Source organism: Acromyrmex echinatior, chromosome 2 (genome assembly GCF_024713525.1).
Source record: "Acromyrmex echinatior isolate Ae372 chromosome 2, ASM2471352v2, whole genome shotgun sequence".
In the NCBI taxonomy this organism is placed as follows: domain Eukaryota; kingdom Metazoa; phylum Arthropoda; class Insecta; order Hymenoptera; family Formicidae; genus Acromyrmex; species Acromyrmex echinatior.
Genome location: NC_141853.1, coordinates 10,776,531 through 10,799,909, shown reverse-complemented (window position 1 = coordinate 10,799,909; position 23,379 = coordinate 10,776,531). Strand labels below are relative to the sequence as shown.

General features: G+C 38.7%; 2 protein-coding genes across 10 annotated transcripts in view; one reads left to right on the top strand and one right to left on the bottom strand.

The window, feature by feature from the left end:
• Positions 1-1,138: 1,138 nt before the first annotated feature.
• LOC105148642 (uncharacterized) lies at positions 1,139-3,412 on the top strand. 3 transcript variants are annotated; one of them, XM_011060471.2, is made up of 6 exons: positions 1,197-1,291; positions 1,565-1,608; positions 1,712-1,840; positions 2,055-2,354; positions 2,445-2,692; positions 2,897-3,412. In XM_011060471.2, the coding sequence occupies exons 1-6, from the start codon at positions 1,289-1,291 to the stop codon at positions 3,181-3,183; spliced, it is 1,011 nt and encodes a 336-aa protein (XP_011058773.1). In that variant the 5' UTR covers positions 1,197-1,288; the 3' UTR covers positions 3,184-3,412. The 3 variants fall into 3 exon arrangements, with proteins under 3 accessions (XP_011058774.1, XP_011058773.1, XP_087259812.1); XM_011060472.2 differs by lacking the exon at positions 1,565-1,608 and having other exon boundaries at positions 1,139-1,291; XM_087403686.1 differs by having other exon boundaries at positions 1,215-1,608.
• Positions 3,413-4,405: 993 nt separating this feature from the next.
• Positions 4,406-23,379, bottom strand: part of tay (tay bridge kinase) — a 37,523-nt gene continuing 18,549 nt past the window's right edge. For 2 of the 7 annotated variants that reach the window (XM_087403675.1, XM_087403676.1), the window contains exons 2-16: positions 11,311-11,496; positions 11,094-11,207; positions 10,759-10,794; positions 10,233-10,259; positions 10,080-10,140; positions 9,755-9,957; positions 9,305-9,676; positions 8,951-9,189; positions 8,605-8,718; positions 8,252-8,475; positions 7,950-8,173; positions 7,645-7,809; positions 7,278-7,566; positions 7,023-7,161; positions 4,406-6,932 (exon numbers count right to left, since the gene is read on the bottom strand). In XM_087403675.1, coding sequence (XP_087259801.1) covers positions 5,936-6,932; positions 7,023-7,161; positions 7,278-7,566; positions 7,645-7,809; positions 7,950-8,173; positions 8,252-8,475; positions 8,605-8,718; positions 8,951-9,189; positions 9,305-9,676; positions 9,755-9,957; positions 10,080-10,140; positions 10,233-10,259; positions 10,759-10,794; positions 11,094-11,207; positions 11,311-11,496 — 3,390 coding nt within the window. In that variant the 3' untranslated portion in view covers positions 4,406-5,935. The remainder of the gene's footprint in view (positions 6,933-7,022; positions 7,162-7,277; positions 7,567-7,644; positions 7,810-7,949; positions 8,174-8,251; positions 8,476-8,604; positions 8,719-8,950; positions 9,190-9,304; positions 9,677-9,754; positions 9,958-10,079; positions 10,141-10,232; positions 10,260-10,758; positions 10,795-11,093; positions 11,208-11,310; positions 11,497-23,379) is intronic. The other 5 variants (XR_015544303.1, XM_087403679.1, XM_087403677.1 and 2 more) reach the window with 5 other exon arrangements.

The window sequence follows — 23,379 nt, the reverse complement described above, 5'->3', positions numbered from 1 at the left end:
AGGTCTTTTATCTGATTGGTCTATATTTTAGGAATATGCCAATCAGATGAAAGAGCTCATTGAACGCTCAGTGAGCAGTAATTATTCTGAATGCACCCATTGATGTATTCTTCCAGATCTAAAATGTTAATTGGATTATCTAAAAGAATACACCAATAGCATCCAGTGCTCACTCAACTGTTGAGTCTACTGAATGCAGTCATTGTATAAAAATACTAATAAATTCTAAAAAAAAGCATTGATCGGCTAGCCTGCTTGCTGAATAAATTAATATTCGTTACTTATAGATCCAACTAATCACATTCAATCGCGAGCAGGCTAACAAACTTTGTCTGGCGCCCATTGTAAAAAATTCAATATAAAGAAATAATTTGTTAATAAATATAAAATTATATTCAATAAATCAGAAAAAAAATGTATAGAGGAGAGACATAATAAAACAAAGATGGCCGCATTCAAATCAACAAAGCTAGTTTGCTCGTCGAGCAAATAAATATGATTAGTTGTTACTTAAGGCACAGTAGAACAAATATTAGAAACAGGAATAAGGTCCTGTTCACAATAAAAGGAATAAGAAATTAGGAATAAAGAATAAACGATTTCAACCTATCAGAAACTGTGTATTCCGATGTATCCGATTTCTGATAGATTAGAATCATTTATTGTTTATTCTTAACTCCTTATTCCTTTTACTGTGCGCAGAGCTTAAGTAGGGTGCGTTTTAATATTCACTGATAATGTTGAAAATATTGAATCATCTAAAAAGTATTCGCGATTTTTTGTCACTAGATGTATGTTGATGGTCATATATCTAGTGACAAAGTACCGCGGATACTTTTTAGATGACTCAATATATAGTGCACGTAACATATATTGTATAATTTCAACACTGGACTAGTTTCCACCGAGGGTTTAATCAGGTGTAAAAACTAACCAACTACAATCGAGTATTCCCCTGTCGTTCGAATACTCAACTAGGCCACTGACATTGAATATCGGAAACGCAAATTATTAAGATTTTAACTTTACTACGCAAATTATGCTGCATGTGAAAGCAGTCGAATTGGGACCATTGGGTGCATTCAGTACTACAACCGCTCAGTGAGCGCTTGTATCTGTTTGGTCTATATTTTGAGTTCTAACGGAATATGCCAATCAAATGCAAGAGCTCACTGAGCGTTCAGTGAGCGGTTGTAGTACTGAATGCACTCATTAATGTGTTGGCATTGACGCCACACGGGTTGGGCTGGATAGCGAATTTTGGCGACATCAGCGCCATGACAGTTCCATGGTAAGTGGATTGTTTGTTCTTAATGCGCGCCAAGGTATTTTAATAAAATAATTCAGTAGCTTATAGTAGCGTTGTACGATCAAGATCTCGTCTGGACGTTTCTTTCTTTCGACTAACGTTATTTCGAGCGTGCGAGGTGTGTTACTTGTGACAGAAAACGTTCGACATAAGTAACGTCGGCTTCGTATCCCGGTAGTCCGCCATTTCTGGCGTGCTTGCGGCTAATACGGTTGGCGTATCATCCGACTTCGTCTTAAAGCTTTTCATCCTTAGATCTTTCATTTCGGGAGTCAGAAAAGTCTCTCGTTGCTAATTATGTGAGTAACTTCATTACACGCAGTCAGCAATTACGTAATATTTATATGGATTTTAATCTTCTTTCTCTTTTCCTCTACTCTACACTCGCTGTTTATTATTTAGGGCCCGAAGTCGAAAGGACAGTACAGGCAAGAGTGACTCCGAAGCTACAGACAAAGAGAACAAGAAGGAGAGAGGTAGAGAGAAAGAACGGAAAAAACGAGCGGCTTCTTCTTCCAGTAGTGGGTCTAGGTGAGTAATGTAAAAATATTAAAAGTAAAATTAAATTTACTATCAAATTTAATCTTCATTATGGATTTCATTTGGTTCTATCTGGATGAAATAATTTTTCATATTCAAAAAAGCTCTTGTAGAGAAAGAAATTAGACATTTTCTTTGATGATTGCTGTAACTATTCAATACTTATCACTTTATTGATAAATACATGTAAAATTATATTTGGTAGCTCATCAGATAGCAGTTCTGGATCTTCGAGCTCTAGCAGTGGCAGTAGTTCCAGATCAAGCTCTTCTTCCAGTAGTTCATCCAGTAGTTCACCTAGCTCTTCAGCCAGTTCTAGAGATCGAGGAAGAAAAAGAAGTCGTAGCAAAAGCGCTGATGCTTCACGCAGACATGACAATAAGGAAAAGGAAAGAGAAAAGGAAAGAGAAAGGGAAAGGGATAGAGACAAGGACAGAGACCGTGATAAGGAAAGGAAGAAGGGAAACAATACTGTTCCTGAAAAAGCGAAACAAAAACGATCCAGGTATTATATTTGTTGTAAAGTTGACTTTAATCTTTCTTCTTTCATTTATAATCAATTAGTAAGTTACTAATAATTTTCTTTATTTTACAGATCTCCTTCTCCTCGTAGGAAGCGTAGGGAGCGTTCACCGATTCCTAGACCAACAAAAATACATATTGGTCATCTAACACGGAATGTTACTAAAGATCATGTCATGGAGATATTTTCGACATATGGTCAAATAAAGATGGTCGACTTTGCATTGGATAAGCTTCATCCGAATCAAGGAAGAGGATTTGCTTATGTCGAATTTGAAACTGCAGATGAAGCCGAAAATGCCATGAAACATATGGATGGAGGTAAAACGCCGATTAGTATCATTATCATTTTATCTATTTCATTTGCCGTTTGCAATGCTCTTGGAATCTCATTTTATCTTTGTTATTTATCAAATAAACAAAAATAAATGATGCTGGCTATTGCAAACGTCAAATAGAGCACATTCTCGGTGAATTACTTTATTGTATACCATACTAATGCATTTTGCATTGATCTGTTCACAGGACAAATAGATGGACAAGAAATTACGGCTGCTCCAGTCTTATTACCGAAGCCGCGACCGTTACCAATGCGACGCATGTCCCCGGGTATGGGAAGACGCGCACCACCACGATGGGGAGGTGGTGGTAGAAACACACCGCCACGTTATCGCAGACGTTCACCGCTTATGAATCGTCGTAGAAGTCCAAGACCACGGCGTAGAATAAGAACTCGATCACGAAGTCCACCAGGAAATCCACGACATCGACATCGTCGTTACACAAGGTCCAGTTCGAGTAGTTCTCGATAACAGTTTTTATCGCGATGTGTATATATATATAAGAGATATTGAACTGAACGTGATCAACATTGTCGTATAGTTGAATTATTGCACTTCAAAAAACTAATGTGTAACAATTTCGTTTTAATAATGATAAGATACGTTTGCTAATGAAGATCATAAACTTGTTTATAAATATCATAATAGTTTTATGTTTCGAAAAGCACACTTTTGAAATATACTAATTTTGCAACATGTATTGATGGTCTTTCGTAGTTACACCTCAAGTTATTATAAACTAATTAACACTTCAAAAATTATTATAAACTTATTGTAACATTTACATTATTCAGACTATCATAAGATAAACAAAGAATATTTGTAGAAAGAGTTAATGCAATCGTTTTTTTTTTAATCAATGTATTTTTTCTAGTCTAACCTTTTTAATCGCGTATCTGGTGTACTACTAAAAATGGATCGTAGGATTTAATTAAATTAACTTTATATATATATATATATATAAAATATAGTATGTATATGTATATATAATATATATATATATATAAAAATAAAAAGTATAGTATGTATATATATATATATATATGTAGTATGTATGTACATATATATAAATATGTATATATATATATATATAGTATGTATATACATATATAAATATATATTTTATATATATATATATATAAATAAACGAAAAGCAAAAAGAATTTTTTAACTATGTAAGTACTACAAACAGTTTGAGGGGAATGCGTTCTTCTGATATAAAATACATATTTTAGAATATGTGTCGATTTAATTTTTCAGTTTGTCTTTCACTTTTCGCATATAAGGTGCGTTTGTGTGTGTGCGCGCGCGCGCGCGTGCGTGTGTGTATATACACTTGATTCAGAATTCATCTGCAAACTCAAATTTAACACATATATGCGAATTCTTATTGTTGAGACAATGTGTTTTAAGCAGAGTGATCCATTTTTATTTGACCATATATAAAAAATTGTATGTATATATATATATATATATATATACATACATACATACATACATATATATATGCATATATCCATTCATATATACATATAATTCGCATACATATATATATATATATATGTATATATATATATATAAAAGAGAAAAAATATATATATATAATTTTCTCTTTTATCTCCTTTTCTATTTCTGTGTTCCTTATTTACATGTAGTCTTATACAGGGCTGTAAAAATACTAAAAACAACAAGATTGATAGAAACTATGATTATTAGATCCTTTTACAAAGAATCAGTTTTAGAAAAACCTATTCACACAAAATCCTCTTTTATACTTCGCGATATCTACATGAACAAAATCATTGCATCACATTGTAACTTTGCATCGATGAAAAATATCTACAATTTTTAAACTGCGTGTGTATAGTTGTTAATTATATAATATACAATTTTATTGTGATTTTACAATATAAATGGAACAGAGTCTGGAAATTATTTCGATCATTCAGAAAAGTCATATTTTTCTTTTGAGGCACCAGGAATATTCGAACGTAACCTGGTCCATGGCACAGAACTTTTAAAGAGATCTCAATTGGCTCTCTGGTAACACAATGACGTATATGGCTAAGAATTGAGAATGGTTAAAAGAGAAGAATAAAACTGCCATAATTTTCATGAGAACGTACAAAAAACTTCGAATGCTTATGCACATGCACACAGTATTAAAAATTCTTTGATTGAAGCACTTTGGCACGGATAAACTGCTGTTATATTAAGCGTCATCCTGTGTTTTCCATAAATAACAAAAAATCTAATTGCCATAACTTTATCAGATAGTTTGATTTTATTGTATTTGCATCTTCAATTTATGGTAAAAGAATTTACTATTCTTGATTAATTTTTCTTTTTTATATCACAGGAAAGCACGAGAGTGCTTTTAGTCAGCATGCAAATGAAAGAAGCATGTGCCGCCGAAAGCCAAAGAACACTTTTCACATTTTATATACCCTCTCCTCTTTTTCTACCGTCTCTAATATACAAATTAAAATCTAAGAAGTAAAATTTACATTCGATCATTTGTATATTACATCAATTAAATAAGGGCAAATCTTACGCACTTGTACGTCAGTAGTAGAGATTCAAGTTCATTTATATGTCGCAATAAATAAATAATTAAATAATTTTTGAGTAATAATAGAGATCCGCTTAACTTTTTCTCTTCTATGTTGGATTCATTTTTTTTCCTTTTTACGTAACCATCGCCTCACGTTCTATAATAACTATTAATATTACACACGATACTTTTTAAAATGTACGCATAGTTATCGTCGTAATAATTAGAGCTCGTTACCACTACAGACAGTCAGATCACTGAAACTGCAGAAATCACATAACAATAGCGTTATCATTTGTGATACATCAGCGATGCCTCTGTAATTATTTCACAAAACGTCATTATTCATTTAGCCGCCATTATTGGTGGAACACCGACATTGGTAGCAAGGCATCTTCGTTACGTTTTCTCGTAGTTTTATACGCGCTTCTGTACTTTTTCTCTCGATAACTATAAATATTGTATGTATATATATATATATATATATATATATATATATATATATATATATTATATATAGTATCTATTTACACTTTCTTTTTTAAATAACGCTTTTTTCTGTTAGCAAAATATCAGCACCAAACTCCGAGTATTAACTGGATGGGGTGCTCAAAAGGTCGGACCGTCAGTGCGTTCGCTCGCAGAAACCGAGGACGCCGAAACAAAGTATCATCGGGACTGTGATCCATCTTCTTTCTTGTGAATATCCGCGTGCATGAGGGCGTTTTCGAGCGGACGTGTCGGTACTCCTGGACCAGGTCCTGCTCTATGATGCATATGCAAGTTGCTGAGCGGACCTGGACTAGGGTCCTTACTCCTGAGTGTATTCACCGGCGGTGGAGGATAGCCGGCGTACAGTTTTGCTCGTTCCTCTTCTTCAGCTCTGAACGCCGCCACTAACGGATTATATCGTAACTGTTGCAGCGTATCGAACCGGTATTCCCGGAAAGGATCGCCCGGCCAAGGGGCTCCCGGTTGACCGGCAGGCGCAGTTGGTGGTGGAAAATGCTGCATCGGATGTGCGCTTAAATTGGGAAGCATGCTACGTGGCATAGAATGCGAAGTTGGCATACCGTGTGGATGCCTCGTAAGATAAGCATGTGGATGCGGGTGATATCTCGGATCGGGCAGTGGATTTGGTCCTGGCGCAGGCCCCGTCGTTCCGGGACCGGGTACTGGCGGTCGGGGAAGCATTACAACCTCGTCGTCTTTACTGCGTGGTTCTTCCTTTACGCGCACTTCCCCAGTATCCAAAGGCGCCGAACCATTCCTGAGCGGCGAACGATCTCGGGATGTAACCACATGTTGTCGATTCTGATGAAGTAGTCTCTCGCGCTCCATCTCACGTCTTTCCATCTCACGACGCTCCTTATCTCGCCTTTCTCGCTCTCGCTCGGCCGCTTCCTGCTGTTTTCTCTTCTCCTCTTTTTCGCGTTCCCGCCTTTCTCTCTCACGTTGTTCCTCTCTTTCCCTCTCCCGTTCTCTTTCGCGTCTGATACGCTCGCGTTCCCGTTCGGCACGTTCACGCTCTCGTTCGCGTTCTCTTTCCCGTTCACGCTCGCGCTCCCGTTCTTCTAGTTCGGCGCGCCTGTCTATCGCAGGAGGTTCCGGTTTCAATCCCCACGAAACAGTAGTCTGTGGAAATCCAGTACTAGCGCGTTGCAATCTGAAATTAGACACATAAGTTAGTAAAACATACATTTACAGTAGAAAAAAGGTAATGATCTGATAGTTGATTAATATTTCATGTACATACCCTCGCCATGGATCGTGTACTGAACCAAGTGCACCTAGAGGAGGCATTTCTCTTGGCGGAAAAGTTGAAAGGTTTGGAAAATTAGGATTCGGCGCGCCGAACGTTGAAGGATATCTTCCAAAGGGAGATAATCCTGCTCCTGTAATATAAGAAAAGATAACAATGATGCAAACATTGATAATCATAATGCAGTTCAATGTATGTATTTACAAACATGAACGTGCGCATTTGAGAATAAATGTGAATCTTTGTTACCTCTATTACCTAAATGTGAGGCCGTTGTAGAAAGAAAACCGACAGGATGTGGTGGAGGTGGTGCAGGATGGGCAGATGGTATATTAGTGGAAAACGGAGGTGCCATTGATGGTGCACCGAGTCCAAGACCACTGGCTGGTCCCCCGGAATAAAGATGGGTCGGTGGTCTTAATAACTCAGTTTTGGTACTAACGACACTTCCCGCTTTAGCTTCAGCCTGTTGCTTTTGTTGATGATTATATATCTCCCACGCAATACGTACATGCATCGCATTCCACTTTCCACTTTTCTGGATTAAAAGATTAAATAAATATGTACAATATGAGAAAAAATACTTACTTTTAATATAAACTTTAAATAAAAATACCTTTGGCGCAAACGGAGTCAAGTGATTAGGGGGCACAAAAGGTGTCGAAGGCGGTCCAATTCCAGGATGAAGAAGGCCAGTGTTAAAACCGGAATAACCAGAAAGGTTTAAGTTTCCACGAAAAAATGGTGATTCGACTCCTCCCAATTTTGGGATGTCCTTAAACTATTAAAAGATAGTTTCGTTTAACGTCACTTTATGTGTACGGATGAGTTTATGATGAGTATTACGATCAGATATAATTAGTTATGATAGATATAATAAATGTATAGTCTCATTGGTCAATAGATATATTTTTTACTTACAATTGGAGGTGGAAAAAGTGAAGATGTTGCAGCTGGTAGCAACGGTGTCGTGTGCTGATGTACATGCGTGTGTTGATGTTGATGATGATGCATTTCCGTTCGAAGATACGCTGGACCCAAATTCCCCACTCCAACACCAACATTTCTGTCTTGAGATGCTAAGAACCTATTATCGAGTTCTCTCCTCAGAAGATCAGCCTGACCTGCAACATGTGTCACCCCTTCTTTTGGTTAGTGCATTTATTATCTGCTCATATTCACATAAAACATAATATATCAAAAAAGTTAGATTGTAAGTTTACTTGTTTGGAACAGAGACTCTGCAGAAAACGGATTGGGATTGGTCGTCGGTGGGGGAAGCGAGGGCAGTGAAGTATGGGGGCTTGAGCTAGACACTGGCGGCGGTAAAGGCGTTGCGAACATCGGTGGTGGAAATGTATGTGGTATGCCGAGTGGTACCGGTGGTGGAGTTGGCCTCGGAACAGATGTAGCTGTCGCTGGAGACAACTGAGGAGCTGTGTTGCTGCTGTTTTTTAAATAAAAGATTTTTTATACTATTTTTTGTTTGATTTTTATTGAAAAATTTTATTGAAAAATTTTATTGAAATTTTTATTGAAAATTTATTTGATTTTTATTAAACTTGTTCGGGCTTACCTAATCCAACTTTGTGGCTTGGTATATGTAGGTAGACTAGAATTGGCTGGTGAGGAGGTGTTTGGCACACTAACAGGCGTTATGCTGCCCCGACTTAGACTACTCACGTTACTGCTGTAACAAATATACAATTATTATTAAAATTTTCTGTTAATTGTTGAATTACTCAAATCTGACAAGCGCGACAGTCTGTTCGCGTTGCTTGCACTTTTTGCAATTCAAATCTTCGCTTTCTCTCTCTTTAATGCTCGAATATATTTATCTCGTTTTAAGTACAAAATTTTTTCAGAATTTCAAGCAACGCGAACAGACCTCGTAATGCTGCAACCTGAAGAAAATATTTTACCTGTAACTATCCCTTTCCCGACTGGGGCTATGTCCACGTGGAGAGTTATTATTTCGTCCGGATAGACTGCAGGCCACCATGTCTCTATGAGCGATAGTATTTGCCGTGGTAACTGTATTAGTTATAGTGGATACGCATGTTGTGGTGGCGGCACTCAGTGGAGTATTATTGTGACTCACGAGATTACTTCCTATAGTCTGTTTACTTATGTTGGTACAGGGGGAAGCTCTACTCCCTCTCTAAAATATAATTATTACCGTCGTTATGAACACTCGTATTTTGTACTTGAGATAAGTAATATCAGTGATATAATTGAATACGTCAGCAATGTACGATACAATACGAGTAACTTACCACATCAGCGCGCGATGAAGCAGAATGAGAAGGGGATGGTACCGCAGGCGGAAGATATGGACTGTGATTTAGTGCAGTGTACGGGGTGTAGAGCGGTGGATACGATGGTTGTGTCTGAGGATACGCGGCTATAGGAATGGGAGGTGGATAACTCGTGGTGGCCGCTCCGTTCGATGGTGCTGCTGGCGTAACACCTAAACTGGCTACCGCTGGACTAGTTGTATGACTCGAGACGAGGGGCCCAATAGGTGGATGTAATGCAGGTATCGTAGTGTGCGGTTGCTGAGATAGGGAGGGTGGAGGCAGAGCGGGGGAAGCTGGCCGCTGTTGCGGAGCTATTGCACGTGGATTCGCTGCCAAAGGACTAGTCATCTGGAATGTAATATCAACAACAAATGTTATCCCGTTCTCTATGAAAAAAGATTAAGTTTATATAACACAATAACTTACAGAAGGCTGGGATATGTGTGGAGGCAACGTGGGGCTAGGAGGACTCGGCGCTGTTGGAACTGGTGCAGACGCAGGCACAGGAGGTGGTATAGGTGCCGGAGCATTCGTTGCTGGATTAGAAGTTTGACCACCCGTGTCCGGTGGAGATCCACCTGCCCCGTTTGTGGGTGGTAAAACGTGTGGCGAAGAAGATGGCAATTCGTCTAGAAACGAAAAGGAAAGATCAGAAATATATGCACAGAAGTAATAGTAATAATGTTATACTTTCAAAAGACGATTATTTATATAAATATGTACATTTCCCATTTCTGAAAGTATTACTTACATTTACGTGTGAGAGGTGGTGAGGTAGAAGATTCAAAGAGTATAGATTCGGCATCCGAGCCCTGTAACATAAAAACAATGAAAATTATTGAAGCTGATCGATTATTTTCTTCAAGCTAGTAGAGTATCTCAATGTGACAGACAATGTGCATACCTTATCGTCTTCTCCTTCACTATCACACTGAAACGAAGAAATAATAAATTAATATATCATATTTATTACGATAATATAGAAATACAATTTATAATTAAAACTCAAAATGTAAAGCTACAAACCATACTAGATATTTAATGCTTTTTAACGGATATCACCTCCATCAATTTTAAATAACGATCAACATGGATTTATTTGGATAGAGCCTCCACTAACTGCAGGAAATGACAAATATGGATTAATTTCTGATACAAGAGCGAGAATTATAATGCAATTTTTATTATTTGTGGTATCTTTAAATTTTGTTTGTAAACACTGAGAAAAATGCGATTGGTGTCGAAACATCTGTTTTAGAAATTGTTTTGAAATTGTGATTTATGATTTATAAAAATCTTAGCTTTAAATATCTAGCTTGATTCGTAGTCTTATGGTTTTGATTTTTAATTTTAAATTATTTGAACCAGTTATTGTGTTGAAATTATAATTTAGAATTTTCTGTATATTGATTATAAATATAGATACTTACGATATAACCTTTACCCGAACTGCAATGACTGCTAGCCTGTATTGCAAACATGAACTCATGAATAAAAGCATTAAAAGTACTGATCAATTTTCTAACTTTTCATTACTTATTTCGTAAAAAAATTAATATTGATGTATATATGGTAAATATATTTTTATCTTAGTTACACAGAAGTTAGTCAGAAAGTGAAGAAATATAATAATATGTTAATAAACAAAAATATTAACAAGACATTAGTCATATTTAAAATTAGAAAATAATTTATTACATAAATTTCAAGTTTTGAAATTGTCAACATTGAATGTACTAAATTACAAGTAGGATATGGAACTCACATCGCTGAGATGGTCCCTAGAACTGTCTGCGTCCTGGCAATCCCTAGGTATACCAGGGCCGTGCAACTGTTCAGACGCTCTGCCACTATCGTCGCTTGTACCTGCATCTAGGCCCTACAAGAGAAATTATCAATGTCACTGTCATTATATCATCTCTAATTGATATATGTCAGCAGGCTAGACACTTGACGCGATTTAACTAAGATTATTCAATTACCTGGTTTAGCGTCGAGGGTGTCAGTATGGAATTATGTGTGTAATGGTTGTGCTTGAAATTGTTTTTGATGTGGTGCTCGTTGTGCCTGTTATTCTGTCCAGTATCCAGCTTTGGTTTTTCGTCCACTATCGATAGCAATGTGTGTATTTTCTTGACATTATTTTTACCAGCTAACGTTATTGCACTCTGAAAACAAAGAAAAAGATATATGAAATAAAAATACTATAATATCTTGCATACATAAAAATATATGTATATGTATGTATGTGTACACACATAATCACAGCATATTTTGTATATTTTATATAAACAAATATGTTCTCTATTTCAAATTTGTATTGTATTTAATTTTATTGTTACATTGCTAACACTATGATGGTGTATAAACAACACTGTAAAAATATACGTCATCATACATTATAATTTCACATTTAGCAAGAAATCTCATTTTCATTATTGCGTTATCTTGTCACATAAAACGTCAAGGATAACCAGAACTGTAGAGACGTCGCCTTCACTTTTATCGAAATATCAGCACCATATTTATCAATCTGACAGCGTTAAATCACGTTGAAAATCAATTGACGGATATGAGAAAGATGCGCCCACCTGTGTTCACGAAAAGCGCAAAGTGTCGCCGCAATCGGAGCACCCGCAGCCGCTAGTATCCCCGTCCGCGGTGTCGGAGTTTTATTCTTCGCGCCCGCGCGACGCTTGCTCCTAACGTGCGGCGGCGGCGGCGGTGGCGGTGGCGGTGGCGACGACAACGACGTCGCCGAGAGCCATGCCCCCCCCTTTCCTCCCCCCGGAGTCACGGCGATCGAGATTCCGCACTGTCGCGCACGCACCCAACACACTGTTGTAATACACACTGTTGTAAACACCGCGAACGAGGCCCTGGCCGTGAGAAACGGCCTGGCTACGAGGTGCGCGACGGCGACGACGACGGCATCGGGAACGTCATCGACGACGTGCAGTCGAGAGAGCGCCGGAGTCCGCGGCGAACGATCGCGGTACTTTCACGCTGTTGCGCGCGGCCGCCGGGCGGAAAAAGCCCGAACGAGAACGCCTTCCTCCTTGCCCTCGGAACGGAGCGCCTTCAAACCGCGATACGAGTGCACATTTCCGAACGCACCGCGTTCTCTTTCATTCTCCGGCCGAACAATATTATATACCGGTGATCCGTGGTGCCGGAGGGATTTACGTCGCGCGACTCCCCGCCGTCGAGAATGACGACGACGGCGACGACGACGATGACGACAACGATAACGACAACGACGCGTTGCGGGCGCGACGAACTGATTTTTCGCGATCGCGCACGGCGCGGGATAATCCTGGCCGCGGACGGGCGTTCGTTCGCAAGATGACAGAGGGATTTCGCAGGCATCCGTGTCTCGTGTGCGCGATGCAGCACGGGAGCGCTGCTGAGTGGGGGGAAGCGATGAAAGAGAGCGGGAAGTGAGAGGAAGCGAGAGAAAGAGAACCGGAGGGGGAGGACGGTAGAAGGGACGGAGCGCGAGAGAAAGAGAGAAGAGAGAAGGGAGAGAGTGAGGAAGAAAGAGAAGACATTGACCGAACGAGCAGCCGCGCGACAAGGCCTCCTTCGTCGTGCCAGGCCAGCTGGAAGGAGCGAACCACGATCCGATTGCTTCTTCTCTCTCTCTCTCTCTCCCCCCCTTCCCTCCCTCCTTTTGCTCCTGTCTCTCCTTCTTTTTTTGCAACGACGGCAGCCCATGGCTTGTCGCGCTCTTTCTCTTGCTTCTCCTCTCTCCCTTTCTCGTGCCCCCTCTCTTCTACCTCGGGTGGGTACCAAAGAAAAGAAGGGAAAAAGCCACTAGAGACCTCGCGGTTGGTGCAAAAAACCACCGCCGCTGCCATCGCCGCCGCGGCTGCTGCTACTACCACCACCACCACCACCATCATCATCACTACCACCACCACCATCACCACCACCACCGTCGCCCAGCAAAAACCGCACTCCACCTGCGCACGTGTGCCAACTGCGAGTCGAAACCCCCTAGGACGTGTTCGTCGCGGTCGGATCGCGTGCTCCTCAGCAACGCGAGAATTAATTGAATAAAACCTCCGCGACTGGTCGGCAGGTCGGCACTGTCGGCACTCGGCCGGCCGTCTCGCGGAAGGTGCAACGTTCGCGAAAAGAGCACGTTTTGATTCAATGTTTTGTCGCGTGTTTATTTGAAGTTTCTCTCGATCATTCCTCGAGAGAGCGAGACAGTGGTTGCGTTCAGTAGAAAAAGCAGCGTTATAAAATTCTTTAATATGATTGGTCTTGTCCTCAATCCTCAAACACAATACTGTAGTAAGCCTCAAGTCTTAAGAAATTGAACAATCACAATTATTCTTCTCACCTTCGAAATCATAATTAATAGTCAATTTCTTAAGGCTTAAGGTGCTTATTGCACCTATCGTGTTTCGGTTAATTTCTCGTTGGATCTAAAAGTATAAATCAATCATATTAAAGAATCTTACAACAGTTGCAACGTTGCTTTTTGACTGAACGTTAGCTAGTATATTTTTTCCCTCTCTCTCGCTCTACCTCTTTCTTTTCGAGCAAAGATGCGCCAAGCATGATTGATGAGAGCTATCACAGTTGGCAAGCCGCTCGTTCATTCATACGGCTGAACTGAATCAGCTGACGCGCATTATTCTTAGAGATAGTCGCACATTGTGCTCAAACGACGCGATGTTTTGTCAGATTGAGATTAACAAGACTCCTGTATACACACAACCCCCACCCCCCTCGTTGAACGAAACGTTTCACCTTAAAAACGTAGCTCGCGAGATCGCAAATGTCGATTCGTTGCACCGTCGTTTCCCCTTGCACGCGAGCTATTTTTATTTAAATGTCGCGATATGACAGTGACGCACGTTTTTCCTAACAAACACGGGGTTCTTCCCCGCAAATTGCCGGTGTTCGTACAGTAAATTAATTTACAATCATTAATAACACCCATGTCAACTTCTGTCACCGAGATAGTTATTAGACGATTACATGTTTTCAAGGCGTTTATAACGCTCGCTGTGTGAACCTATAGAACGAAACACTCGACAATTATCGCTTGTAAATATATTACGAAGATTATATCAGATAAGTGGATATGTTTTAAAAAGTCATATGACTCATTCCGCGTATGTATGCATGTGTATGCCACGTAGTAGAGGCCTGCTCACAAAAATCGAGCGGGTACACTCTGATTGACGTTAATACCGCGTTAGACAGGAACGTACGCTATCATCATGTATATCCACAATGATTAAATCCTTTCTCCCGCGACTACACGAGATTGTATGGGTTCAATTCCGCAAACCCCCTATGGCTTTTACCGGTGGTATGTCACAACGTTGCCTTTCGCAAGAAATATGCGCACGATAATTCATTACAGCATGCATATAATCGAGACCCGCCACGATGTGGCATCCAGTGTTTGTTGCATGAGGTATCATCGCGATTATGACGTAAGAATACAAGGTGTTTCATTGCTCGTAATGGTAGCCGAATGTAATTTCGGGATAGATTTCTCCATTGATGACAAATTTCTAATAGCGACTTGTAACATTTTGGACTAATTTCCTAATTGGTCATCGACTGCACATCTTGGAAACGAAACACCTTTGGTTGCGTTCAGTAGACTTAACAGTTCAAGCCTAGTTTGCAGTTAACTCCTTAAAATCTTAGAATTCTAGAATTGAAATGAGGAGTAAGGTGAACGTCAGTTAAAAAGTTAATTGCGAATTGTGAAATTGCGGGCCTAAGTGAGCGCGATTGACGTATTCTTCTAGATCTAAAAGTCTGATTAAATGATCTAAAAGAATACACCAATAACAACGAGCGCTCACTCATGCCCATTTCTACCCCAATGTTCTATCAAGATTAATTGATCTCAATTTAATTTACTCCTCATCATTTCTAATTCTCAGAAAAGATGAAAAGTTAACTGGATCGAGATTAAAATTAAATTACACTGCTAGAAACGGGTGTCAACTGTTGAGACCTGCTGAACGCAGTCCTTGTATTCTTACATTATGACCACAGCAGTCGGGTTTTCTCCGCGAAAATCCAAACGAATGATCCGTGAGCGTATATGATCTCGGAACGGCGCGGTAGAGAGAAAAACGGACGTTGGAAGTGGCAATTACACGAGCGCGGTTCAAGCCGACGAATTACATGACTCGTTGATTCCGTAACGAGCTGTTGCCTCTGTCGTCCTGTTCTCAAGACTATCCTATTACGGGAACGACACAAGAACTTAATTACGATTAATCGCTTGTGTAAATGAAGAAAAAAAAAAGGAAAATCTACTAACACAGTGTGATTATGTGTTTAGGTATATGTGAAAAAATCCTTCGACTTTGTCGTCCGCTATGTATCTCTCTTTTCATTTTTTTTTTCCTTTTTTTCGCAAGTCACGGCTCGAGGCAACGCGATGCGATAACGTTCTTATGCGTTACGCAGACATTACGGCGTAACGAAGTTTCTTCACGTCGCGATACGCAACGTTGCATATTATTATGTATATAATTTTTGTCCGTGCTCTCTTCTCGCCCGCCTCTAGTCCCCCTCCCCCTCTGTCTCTCTCTCTCCGTTTCTTTTCATTTGACAGAGGGATTTGCTTATAAATGGTAGCCGAGTCTTATGAGCCATAAAACGTATTGTTCATAAACACGAATAAAAAAAAAGGAGATAGATTTTATCAATGAAAATGTATTCTTTTCATATTTACTTCGGCATAACTTTTGTTACAAAAAAGCATGATAAAAAAAAATCAACGCGGCGCGCCCGGGTATTGAGATGTAAAAGCTATTAGTATGCATGAATAAAAAAGTACCAGAGTTGAAGAGTCGAGCGCAACAATCGAGCTAGCCCACTTTTTTCCCAACAAACGACTTGTTTACCATTTGGCATTCAATGAATAGTGAAATCTATCGATTGTTCCAACAGCCATGCGTGCGTAAAATTAAATACGTACACATATATTGTAGGTATGTGGAAACAGATAAAACATGCAGATCTATATAGCAAGGTTTCTCTTACAATAATTGAGTAACGCTTCATTAATAATAAGCAATAATGTAATAAAAATGTGCCGATTAAAAATAAAAAAATATCTTTATTCAATTTTGAATTATTTACATTGTTCAAATTTTCTTGCAAAATTGCCAAAAATAATTATATTTCTAGATTTTTCAATTTTCCTAGCTGTACAATTTTTTTATTTCTTACAGATGACCAATAGCCATTTTACTTTTTCTTCGTTTATAAATGTTAAACACACGTTTTTGTTTCTTGTGTAAAACGTGTGTGTGTTCAAATTCATTCGTAATTAAAGAATCTAATTTTGTACTCATTACACCCTGAGGAGCACAAAAATATTTAATAGCAAAACAAAAAAAAACTATTTAAAAAGATTGATTTAAGTTAAATTTTAGTTAAACATGCAGGAACTGTGTTCAAAAAATTTTACCTGGATGCACCCAGAACCTCTATTTCGTAATTCTTAATGAATGTCAAAAGTTATATTGTCGTGCAGTTTTTTATACTGTACAAGGTAATTACCATTTTCATCTTAATAAATAAATATTTCAAAAATTTTATTCAAACAATTTTATAAAAAAATATTCCAAATGAAAGTTGAATAGAGAGAGATGTCATTGTACGTCACCCACTGTACTATACTTTAATTTGGAATGTTTTTTTTTTTGGAATGTATGTCCGTCTACCAATACAGATTAACTTTAAATCTTGATTTCAGCTTGCTCTTTATTTTTTTTTGTAATTTTTAAAACTAGAAAAGGATAAAGAATTAATATGTACAGAATAGAGGTTGAATGCACCTGGACGAAGTTTTTAAACACAGCCCTGCAGTTACAGAATAAGGGCCCATTTTATCATTATTCACTATTCAATGAACGAACAACAAAGATAAAAAATGATACCCTAAATTCCCGAACATACGCGAGACGACATTGAAAAATTTCAACACGCTTGAAAATATAAAAAAAAATGAGATTGGGCATTTATTTCAATTCTAGGGCAAGTCCTCTAAGAACTTTAAATACAAAGCAGCAAAAATACCAAAGATGAAAGAAAATACAGAAAGAAACAGAAAAGAAGATAAGAGATTTTCGAAAATCAAGGAATGTCCGACCTAAGGGATCTCAACTCGCGAGAGAAATCTACGTTCGTCACGGAGAATCGCGGCGTATATGCGTGAGGAACAAGATAGAAACTTCCACGGCGCGGCGCAGCGCGGCGAGCGAAGTTCCTTGGCTCCGCGGTGCGAATCGTGCGGAGGGAAGGTCGTTCTCGAACGCGCGGACGTTCCACCGTCCATGAGCACCGTACATGCCTGCGTGCGTGTAAGCGTGAGCGAGCGAGCGAGCGAGCATGTACGTGCGTGCATGCATACCGTGCATTCGGGACCGACCGGCCGGCTACCAAAGTCGTTCGTCCGCACGCCGCGGCGTTGCCGCGTTTCCGTCCGTTTCGTTATATGTTGACACGACCGGGCTTGTGCTCTAATCAACCGGCCGTCGCGCCGCGCCGCGCCGCACCGCGTCGCTCCACGCGCTCGACCGTACGCTCGCTGCCTGCGCTGCGATGTTAATATACTCTCGCCCGTGTGTACACAGGTACACCGAACGGACAGATCACCGCGCGCGGTTTACTCGCGAGAAATGCTGTTAATGTACCCCGCGGGACGAGGGGACGATGACAACGATGGGAGTGGGCAACCCGGGCTCCCGCAATCTTGTCGAGCACGAATGGTAGGGGACGCGGATCGTATCAATTAATTCATTGTGAATCTACGGACAAAATTATGCTCTCTTGTAAATCAGTGTTACCGCAAATTCCTCATTTTAAAATTCCACACAATTTTTTTTTCTGGTCTTCCGACAAATTTTTATGACTTTCCCTGACTTTTTATAATTTTTTGAACTTTTTTATATTTTCGTCCTGATTTTTGGAAATTGAATATTTTGTTGAGAAAGCAATTTAAAATAATATAAATTACTATTAATGTTGCTGACACTGTTTGCGTTTAATTGTTAAGTTAATAGTATTCCAAAACTGCGAAGATGTGATGTACAAGTATGAAAACTTCTTTAAAGCCAAGAATTTTTGTTTTCCAGAAAATTTTGCAAAATTCCTTGACTTTTCCTCGATTTCTAGTTTATAGAGGTGGCAAATCTGTAAACATCCACACGTGTCTCTCGATATCACTTTTGGAATACGTGCTCCGCTCTAATTTGTTGCTAAAACGATGCGATAGAAAATCGATTTTCTAGAAAAAAGTCGTTTGAAAAAAATCGTTTAATGCAGCCGGTTGAAACGGGACTACTTTTGTAACGCGGAGTTACAAGAGGTTGTTCACTTATTACTTGTATCAACCAGGACGTTAACACTGTTCAGGTTTATTGCGGAGTAACTTTAATCCAGTCTGGACTCTCGTAATATTTATGGATAAAATATCATAATTACGCATAAATTGTACGTTGTGAAAACGCGTTGCGAGCATAAATTAAATTTATAATGTTTATACTCACGTTTAAATCTATATATTCGTTTTTATCGCGGCGCGATGAAGGTGTACCGGGCATGGAATTTTATGGATTTAGAGCCATACGGTGCTTATACAAAGGCTTTTTTTCGGCAATCGACTTTTTATATCATCTCATCATCCACTTGTCTTTCCAATTAAGCGTTAATGGAATCACTTTGCCGTTAATAATCGCATTGGAGGCGATACTGTAGACATTGTGTAAACTCTGCGTGCGCGCTTTGACAGATTAAAGCGCGGATTGGGTCAAGTATATACGAAAGGAATACGAGCGTCCAACTTTACTTCCTATTACTCGTATAAACACCGGGATTGTTTCCTTTGGCATCTGCAGGATGAAATCTAGGGTAAAACACCCCCCAACGTGTAGTATTGTATTTTTATAGCCGTCATAAATCGCTCGTGAGAACGACAGGGAAAATATTGCCCGTGTAGATTTACAATGAACAAAATAAAATAAAACACTCGCGGAATAAAACTGTTTTTCATCCATACGTTTATGTGAAACACACTCCAGATGATTATTGTTTCGTTCTATTTTCAACGTGCACGAAGTTCACGCTGACAAAAATTAGCAGATTTTCGTGCGCCTCGATGAGTGAGAGAGAGAGAGATTTTCCGGGAGAGCGCGAGATAAATTACTGGATAACTCGTGGCTTATAAAAGAGCGTTAAATTTGACAACGATAGTTCTCCTTTCTGTCCGCGTGTCACAATTCGCGTGTAAAAGATTCCGCTTGACAATATATTCACTTTTCCCAACGAGTGGCTGACATAACCGATCGCGAGGACATATGGCTTGTGACAAAGATTTCGGCGGTTTGCCAGTGGGGAATTGACGCGGTGAACGGCGTCTGGCGTTCGTCCAAAGTTATACGAAAGTAAACACGCATCATCCCCGAGTATTGTTCGCGTTAGCGGGGTTATATCGCTCGTTGTGCCTTATTTCCGCGCGTTTATTTCGCTCCGCGTGCGCGACCGTAATTCGTTCATTAGTGACCGACGTTATCGCGGTGGTTACGAGACGCGGGAACAAAATAAAAATCCTCGCATCTACCTCGTCTTACACGAGATAACGTCGCCGACGCGACGTCACGCGTCGCAGTGTCTCTCTGATTACCGCAACGAGAAAATCTGTTTCTTTTTTCTTTACTTTTTTATGATTATTATTTGGAATTTTTCTACTAATAGCGAAAATTTGCACGTATATCAAGACTAATTGTTTTATCCCCCGACGAGTTGAAACAATTAGTCTTGATATATGTCTGTAAAACTCCATTCAATTTATGTTAATTAAAAGACACTAATTAATTTTAAGCAACCAAAATGGCTCATATAAAAAATGAATATTAAGTATATTTTAATAAGAATAATCCAATTAGCAGATATAACATAAAGAAAATGGAATTAGCATTTTTGACATTATAATTGAGTGGATCCAAGTTGTTAGCTCCGAAAGGTTAATGAAAATTTTCTTGGTCGCTACCCTCTTGTCTTTCAATATTTACCGTTAAATATATTTCAGTGTTGAAATATAATTCGAAATTAATCTCTAAATCTGAATCAGTGAATAATCACCGATATCAATGCCCAGTATGCCATTGATAATAATCGGTGAATGAAATGTGAGATCCTTAATCTAGCCAACCTTTATTATTAGGTGATCTAATTAACCTTGATTTAATGCATAAACTCAATGAATATGATAGAAGATTGAAATAAACGTGCACAAATATCAGTATTATAATATATAATGCTCAAATTGTCTTTCTTTTTAATTCAATCTCACTAATTATGCCATTGCGGGTAATCAGTGATTACCCACTGATTCAAATTAGAAAGTTATGTCAAAGCGCGATATATAAATTATATACATACATGTGTGTATCAAATTAACTAACTGTTCAACTACATGAGATTTTTCACTTACAAGTAATTCACGACTTAAGCTTAATTCGCGAAAGAAACTCCTTACATGCAGTTCATAAACTATTAGTAAGTTGTAAATTAATTAAAAAAAATCTCGTTACATGCAGCGCACAAATTTATCGTCATTCCGTAAAATAGACGTGTGTGTTACAAGCATCTGCAAAGTCTCCACAACGAAGAGGACGATGTTACGCGAGACGATGTTTATCCGATGTGGAGACGCACGCTCGCCTACGCGGGATAATAAACGGAAGACGACCGGGTTGTTTGGTTTAAACGACAGAACGCGGCAGCGTGTTGAGAAATATTGTCAAGATACACCACCAACAGGATGCTTCAAGACGACGCAATTCGGTTCTCCGTAGCTGCGGACGGGAAAAGTTCTTATCGTGTACCGATACGTTTCGCACTTAAAGCGACGTAAACAGAGCGAGAGGAATGCGATCACGAGCGACGCAACAAACTTTAACTCTGTCATTTCGATCGAGAAAGTTTTGCATTATTACTTAGCTCGTCGATGTAGGATAAGATACAATTTCGAACATGATATTCTTCTGAGCGAAATAAGATTTGAATCTACTTTTCGAAATTCAAGTTTGGTTTTCTTCTGTTTCATGATAAGCTTCAATGAGAGAAATGTTCGATATAAATAATCATTATTTTGTTGATATATGAATTACAAAGACTTTCTTACTTTTTGATTAACAAATTATATTCTAATCAATTTTGATTATTCTAATCAAATTTTAGCCAGAACAGCATAATTTTTAAACTGAAAGATAAAATTTTTAAAATTCACATATTAATAATTTTGTAATTTAAAAATTACGATGGTCTCACTAAAATTTGGTTAGAATAATAAAATTTTGATTAAAACACAATTTTTTAATTTAAAAAGGAGAAAGTTTTTCGCATAAGTATCAACAAAAAATTACTTATATCAAATATTTCTCTCAGAGAGATTAAGATTACCAAACTTGAACCTCGAAATTGGATTTAGACCTTATTTCGTTTAGAACTATGTTTAGAACTATGTCTACCATGTTCGAAATTGTATCTTATCTTATGTATCTATCTAAATTCGCCTAAACTAATGATTGGCGATTCGAAAAAAACATATCAATAAAATTATCAGAGCGATTATTTTCTCACCTCGTCTCTTCAGTTTGATAAATTTGAATGAAAGTTTATGTAGAAAACAAAAACAGTATTATCTTCAAAAAAACAAATATTTTCAAAATACCGCCATGTTATTGAGAATAACGACCGAATCACGTCTTAAATCATTTTCAGGGCGAGCGTAGAAAGATACATAATAGAAAATAATCGTAGGATTATCTAGCAGCGGCAACATAAAATGACGCTTCCATTATGTATTTTCTTCTGAAAATGCGAACACCCGTGAATATTTTCTTAAGGGAAGAAGTTTAACCCAGTGCCACTGTAAGGTGCCCAAAGTAAGGAGCTGTCTTCGAAGCATTAAATTTTCCATCTAACCGAGAATTAAGCATCAGGTATATCCCGAGTGCGTGCCATTCGCTTACGCCACTGGCCCGGTCAGAACGGTGCGCAATAAAGCATTTATCCCGACGTAAACGAAAAAAAAAGAGGGAACAAGAGAAGCGGACAAAGGGAAAAAAGGACCGAGGGGAGAGAGAGAGAAAGAGAAAAAAGAAATAGCGGTCCGACAAACCGGTGGCGGTAAAAAGATTTAGCGCGGCGTAAACGCGGCGATAAAGTCCGAAGTCCGCGATCATTCCGCGCGAAAAATCTTTCGCCGATTTGCACGGTAACGCGTACCGGTAACTCAGCCCGTTATTACGCGCGGGATTCCGCGTTCCTGTGCTCTCTCGCGATCGTCGCGTGAAACGGTGACGGCTTGAAAAGTGAGCACCGCGTCATTATCGCCGTGCGACGTGTTCCTGATGTTTATCGCGGATAATACTGCTGCGCGATCGCTTCCGCGTGCGAACGATTGCGCCGCCACTTTTCCGGGGGAAAATCATCGATCCTTTTGCATTTCTCCCAAGGAACAAGAATTTTAAAGCAAATTCACTGATTATTTAAGCGAAATAATTTTTTTTCTAATTAAGTAAGAGAAATGTTTTATATATATATATATTCAACGGTACTTAATATTTCGATGTAAATTTGTACACATTCAATTCTGCAGATCAGGACATCGAGAGCGTATACATATTTCAAATTTTATTGTTTTATGGAAGATGTGATTATCCATTTACGTTCTTCAGGAAAGGAAACAAATTTTAGAGATAATGACAAGAGCAGGTCAGTTTTGAAATATTTTAAGTCTAAATATTTGAAGTATTGTTCAGGATATATCTCTCCTTCAAAGTTTTGAAGCGCCGAAATCAAAGTTTTGAAACGCAAGAAAGAGAACTACGATAGTAATGTTATATATTAAATTGACAAGCAATTAATAATATTGATATTAATAAGCAACTTACGAGAATATTAATAATAGAATGTTATATAATAAAAGTCTTAAAAACTATGAATAATTTTATTGCGAAGAATATTACCTCAGCCGGAATTCAAAC

Bases quoted from the DNA above. Each gene is read 5' to 3' on its own strand.
- LOC105148642 (XM_011060471.2), top strand. The intron at 1,609-1,711 runs GTGAGTAACTTC...TTTATTATTTAG, and splicing joins AGTCTCTCGTTGCTAATTAT to GGCCCGAAGTCGAAAGGACA. The intron at 2,355-2,444 runs GTATTATATTTG...TTTATTTTACAG, and splicing joins GCGAAACAAAAACGATCCAG to ATCTCCTTCTCCTCGTAGGA.